Below are 17536 nucleotides of genomic sequence, written 5' to 3'. Positions count from 1 at the left end.
GCTTTTAAAAGCTGAGTGGATGGGAGAATATCTCACAGTAAGTGGGAAACCAAGTCATATGGGTCACTTATTTCAGTTGTGTTAACTGCTACATGACTTCCTGTGGTTTCATCATTCATGTCTGAAAAGCCACGGGGTCTGTTGCTCAGGGAATAAATGTACTGTGAGTTGGTAGGTGGAAGAAAGCTTCTTAGCATCTGACTCTTAATATTGATACACTTGACTGGGATAGAAGCTAACCCTGAAAGCAGAAGCTTTAATCTGCTTTGAGGTTTGTTGCATCATGGAACAGTAGAAATGATCAGATCAATTTGTCACGCTTTAGTTGGTGTGAGATAACTCTGTAAAATTGATTGCACAGTGTTGGTGAGTACTAGGAAATTTATAGTCTCTTCTCCTACTCCTCTCCCCCATTTTCCAATGGATGACAGATAAAAGCAGAGTGATGCAGCTCATATGGATGAATAGCTTAATGTTTATATGTTTTAGCAGTACTGAAGTGAAAGACGACGGTTTGGTCCTGTCACTGCCAAAATCCCTGACTTTGTGATAATTAACTGGAGTGTTTTTATAAAACCATTGACTTTTTCCAAAACAAAATCACAAATCTTACTGTTGTGGTGTAGATATAGTCACTTCCCATTTCTGCAGTGTTTCCTTGCTTCATTGTGGTTGTGAAATCACTCCTTTGCTAGTGTTCATTTCTGAGGATTGTGAGCAAAACATCCAGTGCCCACTGAGGAACTGTTGGCTGCCTGAACAAAAGCTTAAAGTTTTTATGATGGGTGCTTAAATGATTCCAGTTTACCAATATGCCTTTAACAAGCTTATGTCAGGAGTAACAGGGAATTTTGCTGTGATATTTGTGGGCAGCTACCAACTTCCTTTAAAAATTCATACCAACCAGAAGTCTTTGTGGAGGCAGTACTTTCAGGCATTTGTTAACTTTAAGATGTCCCTTGTCAGGGGTACAATTAATTTTTATTATCAAACTTCACAAATAAACGGACCCTGTCTTGCAGCAGGCACTTGCATCAGTGGTGGTTTGGTGGATTTTTTTAGGCTGGTGTCAATGCTACACATAAAATGAGGACTTCCAGATTGAATCTAGCTTGTCCAGTGATTTTAATCAGTTCCTATTTTATTGCTAGAGAAAAATACTCAGAATTGGAGAACATGAGGCTGTTGGTTAGAAAATTAAGCAGGTGTACTGCTTTGTGGAAAGTAAAAGCTGCATGGCCTTTGGGAAATATTAGTGGGCCTTCAATTGAATTTGAGTTGTGTTGTTCTCTAGGAGCTTTGCAGGTAAAATTCTCTATTCTGAAAAAACCTCACTGTGAATTGTAGACAAATTTGTGTATATGGGCAAACTCCTTATGATGATAAACTCAAAAAGCTCATCAGACAAAAACAATGGCATCATTAGTAACACCTATTGAACACTGCTCTCTACCAGACCAAGGCAGACTTCTGGTTTTGCCTTGGAGTTTAGCAATAGCTTTTGGTTGTTTTTCCTTCTGGTTGCAAACCCTTGGCATCCCAACTGTGTCACCTTTCAGGTAGCCACATCAGCTGCTAAACTTGCTTCTTATATTGCTCAGGCTCTTACACAGCTTGAGAGAATGCACTAGGAATTCCAGGGCTTTTTACCAAGGCACTTTGTCCAAACCCGTTTTTGAAGACTAAAGTTTTGATGTGAAAATAAAAAGGGAGAAAAGGAAACTAAATAATGGAGTTCTATGCATGAGTGTTTTGGATGAGGACTGCAATTTATTACTCTACTTGGAAATGGTATAGTAAGTATAGTTTACTTACTGTAAAGTGTAACTTTGCTATTCCAGGATGTCCTGTTTAAAACTCAAAAATATATATTGAAAGATATGAAAGAATAATCCCCAACTTTTAAAATGGGCAGCTTGATTTCAGTATGGTGCAGCAAGTGAGAGCTGTCAGTGGTTGGCTAGCCATTAACTGAGCTGAGTGGGGCTGAAGAGAGGAAAAGATGTACAAATCAGGGAGCAGGAATAGCAATGGAACAGCTGAGTTACTGTTAGTGCATAATTACAGAGCTGGAACAGGCAGGAGGGCTGGGAGGTTTACTATGAGCATCTTAGACTTCTACTGTTTGTAGAGGCTCAGCAAGGTTGGAGATCACCATAAGGTAGCTTGGGAGAGATCCAAAATCTGCTGTACTCCTTCAACAACAGTGGATGTTGAGACAGAAGTTTGTCTTCTACCCACAATCTCAGCTGTGACGATGGTTCTCTTATGTAAATACGTCATGGGTATGAGAAGTTCCTGCCAGGAACTGTTCCCCTGTCCTGTCTGGTTGGTCTGGTTTTGTCTTCAGGCAGGATCCTATGGATGTTTTTAGATTTGCAAGTAAAAATAGATACACTTTGTAAAGAAAAATGTAAAAACCTCAATAAATTGTTTGGGGGTCCCCAAGGAATTTATCAAAGTTATGATTTTCTGTAGAAAGGTGTTAAGATAATTCCCACTTGAAATCAAATTGCACCATGGAGTCACATCTGTTAGTGAACCATAAGTTAGTCGTGTCAAAGAGGGGAAATAGCTGATTAGAACAGTGGCTGTAAATAGTAAATTAACTCAGGTCACCTTGGGCTTAACCTGTTTGCCACACTGCTGTTTCTGATGAAGCCAGGATGTATGGATCCATATGAAGGAAACACAGCTGCAGAATCTGAGAGAGAATTTTTGAGCTTCTCTGAACTTCAACAATCTGCAAAAGACTCTGAATGTTAAAATAGTGTTTGAGAACAGTCCTACTGAAGTGTGGTATCTGTTCCTTTTCATTTTAAACCATTTTACAGCAAAATTCCAGTACATATTTATTATGTGACTCTATGAAGGCGTGATTGATGTAACACACTCGGGGTCACTAGTTATCACTGAAGGGATACCAGGGACAGCCAAAGGTGATACAGAGACTCTATCATCAGAAGGCATGAAAAGACTTAATTATTAGAAATCTACAGTTCTTATAGAAACAATGGTGGACTTAAGACTTGATTGGCCTTTAGGAATCTTCTCTCACACTATTGGTGAACTATGAATAGCACACTCTGGAGAGCTATATCTACTAACATTGTTTACAGAATAAGAGATAATAATTGTTTGAATTCTTTGCTCTAAGTTTCCCACAGCTTCTACACAGCTTCCCAAGATTTTCCTGGGAAAACCATGTCTCTCTCTGTTCAGAGGAGATGTAATTGCTAACCATAGTTCTGAAGTAATAAGCTCCCAGTGTACTTTAGGAAGCCATGAAGCCATCCAGAAAGCTTTTGCCAAGTCCAGAAAGGTACAGACTTAACAGTGTTAGCTTAAGTTTGTACAGTGTTAGTTGGAAACAGTGAATTGACTTGAGATCTCTGGTTTTTATTTTTATGCTTGATAAATATTACTTTCTGAAACAGTGCATGCTGTGCAGGTGGATTAAGGAAATTTATTGAGTATTTGGTTAAATTTTAAGCAGTTAGACTACTGGATTTGCAAACAATTCACTTTTTTTTTAACACTGGTTTGTCTCTATTGCCACTGGTAATGAAGAATGGGCTTGCCATGCCAGGGTTGATTGAATTGACATGCCTGCATCTGACCAAAAATGCTTTTCCTCTGTGGAATTTACTAGCTTTTGGCTGTATGTGGCATAGTGTAGTAAATTTCATAGCTATACGTGCTACGGTGTAGAGACATACTTTTAGGATATGGTGAAGTGGAGAGAGGCTTCACAGAAGTCAAAATTACTTCATACCATAGAAAGAGCTGGAGTTCTTTTGGACATACTGTGTTCTTCAGTGAACCCTGCCTGAATGAGCTCTGCACTTTGCCCAGAAGGCTGAAGGTTGGGCATTTTTGAAATCCGCTGACTTGAGTCAGGTGCTTCCACCTAAACCACTCCTTTATGAGCTGTAGCATTCCAGGGACTGTCAAACCTGTAATTTAACTGATCACAACAAATGCAGAAAAGCTGGAAGAGCTCCTGCTATTGAATTTCTACTTCTCTGGAGGACGTTTTAGTTCAAAACATACCTTGTAAATGAACCAGAAGTTAGTTATCTCTGGAGAAAAAAGTGAAATAAGTGAATTGAAGGGTAATTGCATTCAGTAAATGGACGTTTTTTGGATAGAAGGGTAGCCTCCCGCAGATGTGAGACTTTCTGTGTGGTGCTGCTAGGGAAGACAGCACTGTTGCTGAGATGTTCAAATTTTCTCTGAGTGCCCCAGCATTATCCTCTGAGTGTTGCAGCTTGGTTAGGAACACGGGTAAATTGAGTACTAAATGTTCCTGCCCATTGTGCTGTGACGAGCTACTGGCTGACCTTTCAACAAATTTTGTGCTTCAGTTGTTGAGTGAGCCAGTAGAAAATGAAGCTGGGTGCAAGCTCTCTGCACGGCATGCTGTGCAGGGCAGGTGGACAGAACACCTTCCTGTAAGCTCTGTCTTTCTTTGAATGCTTTTGGAAGAATGCAGTGTGTGGAGAGAGAACATCTTTGAACCTCTCTAATGCTGAGATCCGTGTGGTCACAGAATGATGTTTTGCAACATTTGCTATGCCATCTACAGTTTAGGAAGGTATTAAAGAGCTTGACACTGGAACTTTTGAAAATAAGAACTGGGGTATCCTCCTGCTATATGGGGCTCAGATTCACCCATGGTGGTAGCCTGGAGTTCCTGCTGACACAAAGCTGTGGACCTTGGAGAAGAGATTATCATTTAAAACCCAAACTCCTTCCTTCTGCCTTATGCATGCTAGGAAATATGTAACTCTCCAGAAACAGCTCCAGGACATTCATTTGTGTCAAGAATTAATTTGTCTGCCATGTCTAGAGTCTGAATTCATGTACCCAAATTAGATTGTTGTTTTATGAAATGCCCTGTTAATATAATCTAAGAGACATTCCTAGGATAGAGACTTGGTCCTGCTGAGATCTTACTGGCTCTGTGCAATTAAATAGCAATAAGTGTGATTTAACTTATGCTTCATGCTGTCCTGTCTGAAGTAGTTGGTGAATTAAGAATGCGCTCAGGTCTTGGTACTGATTTGAAAAATATTTGATGGGTTTGCAGGAGGTGGGCCATGAGTCTGAATCAGTGAAATTTAGAGCATAAGGTTAGAATTTCCTTTAGTTACTGAACAGTTAAAAGCACTTTGTGTCCTTTTGGTTGATGTCTGTGCTGTTTTGTCAAAGGCTTGTGTATAATTAAGGCATGATATATATAGCTAAAGGGAGTCTTTTTGCTTTGTCTTGTTTGCAGCCCAAACACCAAGTATTCCCCTTGTTAGACAGAAACTGCTATTGTAGGGTGCCACAAACACTTGTAATGTAATATTAAACAGCTCATATAGCTTTCCTTTGAATTATGTAGGCTTTGTTTACCCATGCCAATTGATGTGGTGTACACCTGGGTGAACGGCACAGATGTGGAACTGATCAAAGAATTGCAACAGGTCAGGGAACAGATGGAGGAAGAACAGAAAATAATGAGGTAATAATCTTAGATATTTTTTCGCTTTAACTGACAGCAGCAATCTAATGCTGTACTAGTTTTCTTTGTTGTTATTTTTCTCATGTTACTCAACATGAAAATGAAAAGCACATTTTCTCATTTGTTCATTTGATTATTTCCAAAACCTTATTTCAGTTCTGCTTTTAGCTGTCAAGTACTGTCTAATTAGAAAATTGTTTAAGATAAGCATAATAATTAAGGCTGTTCTGTCATGAATTTGTAAAATGCCATGTGGAAAACTGTGTGTTGTGTATGTCCTTTTGTATTGATTTCTATAACAGTCTGTAAATAATAATAAAACTATGCCTCAAATATATAACCTCTCTTCATCCCATTTTTCTCTCCCTATCCCCCTGGTATTTCTTTTTATAATAGGCTTCATAAAATTTGAAGCATATTTAAGTTCTTGTTTTTAGATTAGTTAGATTCATAGTCTCACAAATACTGAAACTGAGAAATGGGAAATAATTTATGCATGTTGTAAAGGTGTGAGTTGGCCTTTATCTATGGAAGCAAAGACATGTATTGCTGCATTTGTTGTTGTATATTGTGCTGTAGATTTCTGCAAAATTACTGATCTAAGCCTTCAAACACAGGCTGCTGCAGATACTTTGGATTATGTCTTGTAACCATTAATTTGGTTTTTGATAAGCAACTCTGCTCACATAATCTGTTTTGGCCAGTAAATATGCTGAATGGAAGGACAAGTCTGTATTTTAAGAATTATAATAATTTAGTTCAGAAGTCCACAAGTTAGTGGGTTGATCTGATTTTTGGCGTGCTATGTCTTGCAGTTTATGTTCAACTGACAGTATAATCTCAAGGGAAATTCTTGATCTTTTTTTTTTGTTCCCTAAACACTGGAAATAGTAGAACTTTAAATTCATTGACCTTAAATATACACAGCCTCTGCTCTGAAAAACTTACAAATTTATGCAAATATTTTCCTAGCAGCTCATATAGCTAATATTAGTTGGTTTAGCTTTGTCATCACTCATGCTATGGTTCCTGATTCAGGAAGGGAAAATCACATGTTTTTTTTTCCATAACACTGATTTGGAAAGTTGAGATTAAGCTTACGAATAAAACTGGTGTCTGCACCATGTTTGCTGTCTACAGGGACACCTGGTTCCCTCCCATGTAGACCATTTTTTTCATTCCTTTGAAATCAATGAGCACTGCTGTAAAAAGAGCTGTTTCATAGACCTTATCAGAATATTTATGTTGGGCAAAACAATCAAGTTAACCTAGTTTCAGGTCACTTCATTCTGGTTTCTTATCAGTGTTTTTCACTTTTGTTAAGTAACCTAATAATACTAATAAGTAAGCTAATAACCTAATAATAACCCCATAAATTCCTGTTACCAGAGAGAGTCCTGCTGCCACAATTCTCAGTACAGCCATGAATTTTTGAGCTCCACACTGCATGTGAGCAGTGAAGGGCACATGTCAGGCTGTGCTCACCTTGGTAAGGCCAATGGCAAGGCCTTGGCAGCTTTTTATCTGGGTTATTGGTACTTTGACAACATGTCCCTGAGTCAATTAACAATCTGCAGTTAGACTCATTGACAGAAGCACTGTCAATTCAGTGTTATTTAATATCCTTGTTTTAACTTTGTAATAGGGAAATCCTTGGAAAGAATGCAACAGAACCAACAAAGAAGAGGTGAGTTTTTGGGATTTTTGGGTGTAAATTGGAATAAATTATATTCTGCTCATTGTTAACTGAAAGCAGATGCTGGCTGGGGGGGGGGTGGTTTGGTTTTCTATAGGCTATGCAGGCTTTCCTATGTCACTTCCAAGAGCTGACAGCATGATAATATATTTGCTGAATAAAAGTAATGTTATTGTGACATATATGAATGAGCTTCTGTTAACAGTTTCTGGAGTTTGGAAGGCATAACCCTGTCACTGTTCAGAGTTAGCTCCTGTTCTGAGTATGAAAAAAATTTCATGCTTTTGAATCAATAAATTCCAGGTACATATGCATTAAAAATTCAATGGTTCTTTCACCTGCCGTTTGTATACATGGTACTGAAAGTGATTGTCTGTAGAGGGTCCATGCCTCTTGTGGCTCTGCTGCCAGGAAGAGCCTGTCTTTCCCAGTCATCTAGCTTGGTCTTTCCCAGTCATCTAGCTTGGTCCTTTTGTGATTTAGAGATTTTTCTATAAGGTCTCTTCTATGGGAAGACTTGGAAATCTTGGAAAATTTAGATAAAACAGTTATGGGAATGAGCTAAACACTACCAGTCAGATATTTGCCTTCTGCAGGAAAATAAGGATGCTCATCAGTAATTTCCCCTTGCCACAGCAAATGTTACAAATAATCAGATCTTACAAAAACTTTTCCCATTGCATTCAAGACTGATTTTTATTTTCAGTTTTCTAGTGGTGTTAAATATGCCTTTGGTATTTTGCTGTAGTGAGAAGCAGCTGGAGTGTTTGCTGACACACTGCATCAAAGTGCCCATGCTTGTCCTGGATCCTGCACTGCCTGCCAATGTCACACTGAAAGACCTGCCGTCCCTTCATCCTGCTTTACAAGCTGCTAACAATATGTTCTTTGTAGCAAAACCAAAAAATCCTTCCACCAATGTGACTGTAATTGTTTTTGATAGCCCTAAGGACGGTAAGAAGCTCTTTGTCAGGTTCCATCCAGTTTTCTAGACCAAGTATTTTAAGCTGCTGTGAATTAGTTTTTGGGTTGTTTTTTTTTTTCTTCTCCAGTACTGGCTTCTATGCTGATTTTCTGTTTGACTTTAGCAAGTCATTCAGTGTCTCTCTTGCCCTCAAACTATTTCTCTAAATGATGACATTAATGATGCTGTTTGCTTACCTCCCAGACAACTGATTACAGATGATTAGAGTTCTGTGCTTTAGAAAGCTATTGCAAAACAGGTTTGCTATCTGAATATCTGTGTTGCTCTGATAATCTCAAGAGGCTGGGGTTTAAGCTGAGGAAGATTAGTTTTAGAAATCCTCTTTTAATTGCTGTGAAGTCTAGTTTGAATAATGTGCAGTATGTTCTGCCCTTGTTCAAAGGATTGGCAACTGTAAAACAAAATTATTCATGTGTTCAACATCTTAGGTCTTAGAGCAGGTACAAGTTTCATATTTTGTTTAATATGTAGTGCCTGACCACTAGTACAACCACTGTTCTTTATTTTGCCACCAAGAATTATTTACTATTTGTAAAGACAACTTTTCACACTATAAATACTCAAATATATTTAATTTGCTAAAGTATTTATTGGTTACTATAATACAGAAAAGATGTTACTTTATACTGGAAGAAGTTTTTGATTTGCAATTTTATGTATTCTAGTTGAAGCTGCCCATTCTGGAATGTTAAAAGACAACAGCAAACAGATAGTATGGAGGGGTTACTTGGTATGTACTTTGACAATCTGTTGATTAGCTTTTGTATGTGTTAAACATTCTGTACATTTTTAGAAAGTGTCTGTGCTATTCTCTTTCCATAATTCCCATTTGGTAAAATGTGAAAGTTTTCAGAGCAACCCTTATTGTTATGTGAATTATTCTACCTTTAAAATGGCCTTTATAACCTGTTTTCTTGTTTTTAGACTACAGACAAAGAAGTTCCAGGTCTGGTACTAATGCAAGACTTGGCCTTTCTTAGTGGATTTCCAGCTACATTCAAAGAAACAAATCAGCTACGAACAAAACTGCCAGAGAGCCTGGCCTCTAAAGTAAAACTGGTAAGGCTCTGGGGGAAAGAGTGCCTTGGTTGTACTGGTCTTTTGGAATGGTGCAGAATCTCACCCACCTTGGAGACGTAGGATATTTCCAAGAGTAATTTGGGGTATTTTGTGTCTTTCTTCGCTGAGTGGTGAAGAGTAGCAAACAGTGACTCAAAGAGTTGCCTGCAAAAGACCAATTGTCCATTCTGTGGCTACATGTTCTTAGGTGTTACATTTGCTAGCCTGCAGCTGATTAAAAGGCAGCCTTATCAGTTTCTCTCAGCCATTTGCTGGAGGCTGTTTTCTTGCTGTAGAATTCTAGATCACTAGCTTGTTTAATGTGACAGAATTTTGTTTATGTAGCTTCTTAGCTTTTTTCTTCCTTCTTAGCTCTCTTAACAGTAACAGCACTGAATGCTGCATTGCTCTCTGCCATGTGCTCTGTAGGGTCTGAAACAAGTTGCACTTCGGCTGACCCAGCTGCAAGGCAGCAGAAAACAACTTGTGTGACTGTCATTTAGTGCCTTCTGTTCTCCCCTGCTATTTGGGCACCTGTTAAAGTTACAGTAAGGTTTAATGGATAGGTGGAACTTAAATTTGTTAAAATCACTGGCTTTTTTACTGGAGAAAGATGTGATTTGTGGGGTGAAAAGGATTGAGGCCAAGGAGTTTGTGGGAGAGGAGGAGTTAGCAGGGGTAATGGGATGGCAGTCCATAGGTAACTTTTTTTCATTAGTCTGATATACACCTGTAATGTGGGCTAATTCACTTTGTTGCTTGTTCCTAGTGCTCAAATGAACATGAGGTCTTTTCCCCTTTTCTTTTGTTTTTTTCTTTTGGTAGGCTTGGCTAACAGCTCATCTACTCTGTTGCAGAAATTATCTTGTGTAATTCCTTTCATAGGCTGGTCACACTCCAACATAATGCAATCTGAAATTCTTTCTTGTCTCAACCTGTGTTAGCTGACTTGGGGCCTTGTTAATGGCAGGTACCTTGCAAAGTAAACAGATTTGTACTTCTCTTACTACATGCCCTAAAACAGATTAATAGAGAGAGTTTTTAACCACTTATTGAAGCTTAAATAGGTATTTTCTTTTGACTTTGCATCTCTAGTGTCATAGCAGTTAAATAACAGAGGATATTCATATGGTTCATTGCTGTCCAGATGAACAACATAAAGGCTGCATCTCTGGGGTGTCTTAGATATGTTTCCTATCTTCTTGTGTGTCTTTATGGAAGTGACATCCTGTGCCTATTATCTTTTTATATGATTTTTCCTTACCCTTAGTTGTGCTTTTAAATTTGTCTTTGGTCATGTGTCATCTATTTGTGCTGGTTCCCTTTTCCTTGATGTGTTATCTGTGTGTAAATGTTGCCACTGTGATTGTTCCTAAGAGCTCCTCTTCTGCAGTTTAGTTAGGCAGATATAAACACTGTTTATATATACAGATATAAATTGTGTTTCTCTGTATAAACACAATTTTTTCTCAGGTATCCACTATATTCTGTGGTTTTCTTTCCAGTCATCTTTGCTGGAAAGATGTGTTTCTTTTCCTGGCGGATGCTTTAGAGCAATTAGATCAGGATTATTATACCCTGTGTGGTCAAAACAGTGAATTCTTTCCCAACCAGTCCTCTATTCTTGATAGCAGCAATTCATGTATGTTATGAAGAAACTTATGTATGTGAAGGTAAGAAATGTTTTATTTTCACGCATAAAGGCTTTTACATCAAGTGTGGGTGTGGTTATTCCCATAGAAGCCTTTGGTAGGTTCTGAGCTCAGAGTCATTTCTTTCAGTGGATATGGTGGGTAGGCAGTAAAGGTAAAAACAGCCTCGTGTGGTTTTCTTCTTACCAAAGGGAGATGCTAGGGTAATGCTGCAGTTAAGTAGAAAAAAAGGTTGATTATTTACAGTCTCTACTGACATTTGCAATTCCTCTCTTGTTCTCATTTCTGAATCTCTGAAGTGATGTGAGATGCTTGGTGGAGAAGAAGAAAGTTGTACCTGAGCTTGAGCTAGACTTTTGTCTCATAGATGCTTCCTGATGCTTTATAGGTTTATGTGTGCTTTAAGTGGCTGTGTCTTACTTCAACACCACAAGTAAAGAAATAATAATAAAAGCTGTGAACAATGCTGCTGTTAGAAGGGAAGGGAAGACAGGTGAGAAAGGAAGGAGAGGAGTTATTGGTGCTTTTGTGTTGTGTGTTGATAATGCTGTTTTGGTTGGATTGCTTTAGTTTGGTTGAAATAACTTCTAAATCCAAGGAAGACCAAAACTTGTTCATCTGGACCAGATAGTTCTTCCAAAAATCTAAATATCTGAGCAAAGCAGCTGAGCTCAACTAGAGGTGATTAAAATGTGAAGATTCATGATATAATGGATCTATTTTCAAGGTGAATTCTGTCTGTTAAGATTTTTTGTACTTATGACCTGCACTGTAATGTAATGATAGGGAAGTTTATTTCAAGATGAAAGTTGAGCGGCAGGTTGAAAGTTGTGTGTCTGCTGCTCACATTTGTTATTGTAGGTCGTGTGTTATGACAGATGAAATTGAAAGTGATATTTGGCAGCTTTTTATTGTCCATCTGTTCTTAACTGAGTGTTAAAAAGCCACTAGATGGAGGTGTTACTCTGGTTGTGCAGCTGATGGCTGCTGAGCTGTTTCTTTAAGAACTTACCTTGGACCTATATGTGAAGAACAACCGAATATTTCATTTTCACTTCCCCCCTGCCCCCAAGCTTAACTACATTTCTAAAGGAGACTATTATTCAGCCTAAAGAGATGCTTGTAACTTAAAAACTACATTTGTTTAAGAACTTGATTTGTGTGCTTTTGGGTTTTTTGAGGCTGCCATGCTAACAGTTTTTCACTGAAATTGTACAGAATAGTGTAGAAAATTTTGGGAGAAAGTTGATTTTTTTTCCTTCAAGATTTACTATCCTGATTGCTTCAAGGACAACTAAGAGCTTGTAGATCTCCCTCATTGCAAGATATAATCTACTTTAATCCACATGCACACACACAGGCATACATAATATAGACAAGTTATGTTAGAAACTTAGAGATGTCTTAATGACCTTGTCTTACTAATGGTAGTAAATCTACATGGGAACTGCAGGCACAGTGATGCTGGGTGTTTTCTTTCCTCACTGGAGGATGTGGGGTTTGGGATCCTTACTGCTGCTCATCAATGTTTCTGCACAAACAGGTGTCTCCAGATGGAGATGGTGTTATGATCACACAGATGTAGCAAGTAAACTTTGTAGAAAAAAACCCTAAGGCATTGCATTAGTTTTGACTCAGAAATGACCCTCCTACTATGTCATCTTAAAAAGACCTATCATCTTTAAAAGACATGAGACTTTTGTAAAGACAAGGGTGTTTTACATTTGTAAAGCTTTTTGTCACTCTTCAGCATATGCTTCCTTTCCCTTACTGTGTAGGCATATGAGTTTTCCCAATATCCACACTGGAGTGGGAAAAGGGGAGCTTCTTATTTTCTTAATAGTCAGCTCTTGGTCATTAAGTAGATAAGGTCATTAAGTAGATAAGGTATAATAATTTAAGGACTGGTTAGGAATCCAAAGTCCCACTTCAGAAAAAAAGAAGTGGTCTTGAGGCCTCTTACCTTGAGAAAGTGGAAATGAAGGTGTTTACTTCTGCATAGGGTGTCTGAGCTCATCTGGCTCCTAGTCTAGTAAGCTAGGAGTTAAACATGCTGGCTCCATGCTGGAGAACATGCATTTCAAGCTCCCTGATGGAGATAATGCAGTTTTTCTGTCTCATTTTCAAGTGTATGGTAAAAATGTGTCCCAGTGGTGGTCTGGGTGTGTTCTCAGCCCACCTGCATTAGCAGATGCTCATCTGGTCACACTGACTCTCTGCATCTACCTTCTTGTTCTTTTGTTCTGTTTTGACAATGCTTTTGGATCTGCTGACCTGTTATGGCAGGATGAAGATGTTCTTTGGAAGGCAGTATTTTAAGGGAATGGGTGATTGCATCCATCCCTACAGAGAGGAGGTTGATACCTGTGAAATGTTAAAAAATCTGCCAGGAGACAATTTCATTTTGCATGTACCAGCAACAGAATGCTTGGAGCAGAACTTGAAATTTATTAGAATCTAATTAGTTATTTCACCAGATAAGTTCACTGTAGTCTAACTTAATTCATAGCCTGCTTAGGAAAAGACGGGTTTCTTCAAAAGGTATTACTGGAAAAAAGCTCACTTTGATTTAATAAAAATGATCTATTCAGTGCAACAGTTAGCTAAACTCTGATGCTGAGAAATGGAACATGTTTTTCCACTGCTTCCTCAATGTGCTTGGAATATTACAAATCAAGAACTACAGCGTGTATGCTCAGTTTGTGGGGGGTAAATGTTTGTAATAAATCTTAAGTAGGAGTTTGTAATACAGGTACTTATTTTGCCGAGTTTGGGAGCAAGTTAAAGAGAAACTAAATGTTCTCACATGCTTTCAAGGCTCTAACATGGTAATATTTTTGCTTTGTTGTATGTATGAGTTACGAGAGAGATTCTAAGGGACTGTGGGACACTGTTGTATTGCTAAATAAAGCACATGCCCAGTGCTGGCAGCTTTGCAATCTGCAGCATTTCAATGCTGATATTTTTGGAGGTTGCTGCCTGCAGTCCGTAACTATACCTCAGCCATTCAGCTACTGAAGCCATCCTTTCCACCCATAAGTTCAGATGATTCCCTGGAAGGTCTGAGATTTATCAGATTTTTCTAATGACAGGCCTCATAAGTCAGATTGAAAGATCTCAAATAGCATATGAGTCAAAGCATCAACAGCTTTAAAATGTCACAAGCGGAACAGCTGGTCTTGCTAAGGGAAGGGCTGCTAACTCTAGGGCAAGTGTTGTTTTAAAATGAGCAGAAAGGATCAGATTTAATAAAAAATAAACCCACTTACAGATGTTACAATGGGAACTGTGATGTTTTTGCTTTTTTTGAACATGATTATTCAAATTTGTTAGCTTATGAATTGCATTTACACTGAAAATTTGGTAGACGTGGTTGCCTTATGTTGCCTGAAGGAACAAAAATAAAGCATAGCATCAAATAAATATTAATGATTAACCATGTTTATTCTTAATTAGACTGTTGAATGCATGCACTTGGAAAATCCAAGTGCAGTCCTGCTTTTAGCTTGATTGGGTGTGCTCATCTTACTCTGTATGGCAAACACAGCATTTATTGGGTTATGCCATATTCCTGGGGAGCTTCTTTGATGCCCTGTGATCTGTAAACTATACTTGCTGTTAGGGTGTGTCGTGCAAGCCCTGATCCTGTGCATTATGAGATCTGATATACAGACTTACTGGTGGCAGGAGATAAAAACAGCCAACAGATCAAACAGTCCACAACTAAGAAATGACCTTAGCAGCATATTGGCAACCAGCACTAAGGGCTTGGAGACCCACATGGATTAGCTCTGGAGCCCTTTGTATCTCAGATTTCGGAGCTGTAGGTTGAACTAACTGTAAACCATTCTGAACGTTTCATGTTTCTGACAGTGATAATACATCAGTGCCCTAATTTTCTGGAAAGATCATTCCTTGTTTAAGGAATTTTTAAGGGGGAAAAAAGGGCAATTCTTTCTGTCACATAATAAAGTGTTAATAAAACATGAATTTTGTTATTGGAGTGACAGAGAATGGATAGGCACTTACTATTCATTTACTCCCAAAATATTTAAAGCATGAAAAGGTTTACCGTTTCTGGATCGTTGTGTGAAGAGACATTTACTTTGCAAAGTGAAAATTAAGCATTGTTTTGTATCTTTAAATGTTTTGTAGTTCCCATTTTACTACTTCTTTTTGTGTTTTTACGAAATTGTAGCTCTTTAACAACAGTGCTTACCAGTCATTCTTCTAAGGAACTCTAGTAAAAATAGTACAACAAAAAGATGGAAGAGTGCTGCTGGAGTTGTTTTCTCTGCTTGTATAGTTGCAGCTCTATTCAGAAGCCAGTGTGGCTCTCTTGCAACTGAATAACCCCAAGGGTTTCCAAGAACTGAGCAAGCAAGCGAAGAAGAACATGACTATAGATGGGAAAGAATTGATGCTTAATCCTGCTTATTTGCTGTGGGACCTCAGCTCTGTCAGTCAGGTGGGTAAATTCTCTTACAGCACATAAATGCTACAACATTTCAAAACTGCAAATAGAGTCTAACTAGTCAATGACAAGGAACATGGCATTTTTTCCAGAAGCTTGGAAATATTAAGAATCAAATATTTATTAGCTTGTAAGAAGACATCACAAGAACACTGTCCAGTTCTCAAATCAATGAGAAAGAAGGATCAAACAGTGTGATACTTAATTTTTCATGTTCTCTACTAAGTGAAAAATGTTGCCCTCTGCACATATTCTGATAAATCTGTGTGTAGGAAAGTCCTGACAGGCTTAAGTAATTCTGAACGGCAGATAAGCAGGCTTCTTGTGTGGGAGATAGAGGGTTTTTTAACAAACATGATTGTCTGATTCCCAATATATTTCTTAAACATTTTTTGCTTTGCAGCATCTTTTATGCTGAGCAAGTGCTAATGGCTTCTCTTTCAAAAATGTTGAAGTCCTGAAATACAGATATCTGTAAGGAAAGGAGGTTTACTTTAAGTGCTTTTGATACAGTGAAGGATGTTTGGTTTAAGAACAGGAAATTAAATAACAAGGTGTCTGTTTCAAGATAAAATATTCTGTAATCTTCAAGTTTTTCCTCCTGCGGGAATTTATTTTTTAACAGTAAATGTCAAGTGGCATGGTTAGTGGGCCCACTCCTGAAAAGCTTGCCATTGTCTTTGTATCCTGTGACCTGGGCTTTTGGGGAATTCTTCCTGGTTAATACCAACCCTGAGGTCAAACTTTATATTTCCCCATGTTGAAATTAGGGTTAATTTTGTGAATGGGTGCCCAGCCAATGGCTGCTGGTGCTGCTAAAATGTTTTCAGTCATTACTCTTTTGTGAGTGTGAAAGCTGCATTACTGTACATATTAGAAAACTTATGTACAGTGTGTAGAAAATGGTAACTATTAAATATTCAACTATTTTCTTGAGTTTTCTGTTTCATTTGGGCTTTAGAAAAGTTCCTTTTAGGCAGCTTTACTTGTTGGCTTTAGGAGAGGTCATTAAGTTTTCATAAAAGTGAAAAGAAACATGTTCCAGTGCCCTAAACCTAATTTTGTTACTTAATTGATAAGTTTCTAACTGAACCATTTTCTGTTTAATAAAAATATATGGAAACATTTAGCTATTTGATAATGAATATTAGGTTCTGTTAATTTTCTCCTACTTAAATTCTTTAAAATAATAGAGCAGGGGATAATTGAAGAGCAGCTACATCATGACACTTCCAGTATATCTATATTAGGTGACATTTATATACAGCTCATGATGCAATGAACTTGAAACTGGATTTCTGAAAGGTGATGTTACTGGTTTGAAATGCAGGAGGGGGGGTGGTTTTTTCTGCTTCATTCTTCAATAACTTCTTTCAGCATGGTTGGCAGACATACTAATGGTACCAGGTGCTCAGCCAGTGATGTCAGAACACTGTATTGTTCACCTTGATAATTTGGAAGAATATGATTTTTTATAAGAATAATGGTTGTTATCAACGTACTTTTTATTTATGAATTACTAAGTCCTGAAGTGCTTATGCACCCATATGCCGAAGCACACTGTCCTTACCTAGCTGGATCAGAACTTCAGTGTTCTATTTAAAATCTAAAAAAAGGTTTTTTTCTTTTTGCAGTCCAAGCAGGATGAAGATGTTTCTGCCAGCCGCTTCGAGGACAACGAAGAGCTGCGGTACTCCTTGCGGTCGATAGAGAGACACGCGCCTTGGGTACGGCACATCTTCATCGTCACCAACGGGCAGATTCCTTCCTGGCTTAACCTGGATAATCCTCGGATAACGATAGTGACACATCAGGTAAAATTCAACAGCACTACCACGTGAAAGGGCCAGCAGAGATATCCCGTGTGATTTGAGATGTAGTTATCCTCTTGCAGCAAAAGGCTGCATTTATTTGGAAGAAGTGACAGCTTCTTCCCTCTCTCACCCAGGATTTTATCATGTATGTCCTTATATTTGGGCTGAACAGATAGCTGAATATATATCAACCCTGTATTTAGTACACTCTTCCAAATATTGAGGCTTCAGCTAACATATATCCATGTCTAATTTCCTTACAGAGTCTATTTATAAAAACCTGGGGAGAAGAAAATGTAATCTGAATCTATAAACAGTCTCTCAGAACCAGTAATAACCTAATA

General features: G+C 38.2%; 1 protein-coding gene across 2 annotated transcripts in view; it reads left to right on the top strand.

The window, feature by feature from the left end:
- GNPTAB (N-acetylglucosamine-1-phosphate transferase subunits alpha and beta) overlaps positions 1–17536 on the top strand; it is a 39536-nt gene that overhangs the window by 4770 nt on the left and 17230 nt on the right. For both annotated transcript variants that reach the window (XM_084205308.1, XM_084205307.1), the window contains exons 3-9: positions 5393–5512; positions 7158–7199; positions 7957–8162; positions 8859–8923; positions 9118–9252; positions 15211–15372; positions 17013–17192. In XM_084205308.1, the coding sequence (XP_084061434.1) occupies positions 5393–5512; positions 7158–7199; positions 7957–8162; positions 8859–8923; positions 9118–9252; positions 15211–15372; positions 17013–17192 (910 nt within the window). The remainder of the gene's footprint in view (positions 1–5392; positions 5513–7157; positions 7200–7956; positions 8163–8858; positions 8924–9117; positions 9253–15210; positions 15373–17012; positions 17193–17536) is intronic.

The sequence above is a fragment of the Fringilla coelebs genome (genome assembly GCF_963513975.1).
Source record: "Fringilla coelebs genome assembly, chromosome: 5".
NCBI lineage: Eukaryota > Metazoa > Chordata > Aves > Passeriformes > Fringillidae > Fringilla > Fringilla coelebs.
The sequence above is the reverse complement of the archived record's forward strand: the minus strand, read 5'-3'. Positions and strand labels throughout refer to the sequence as shown.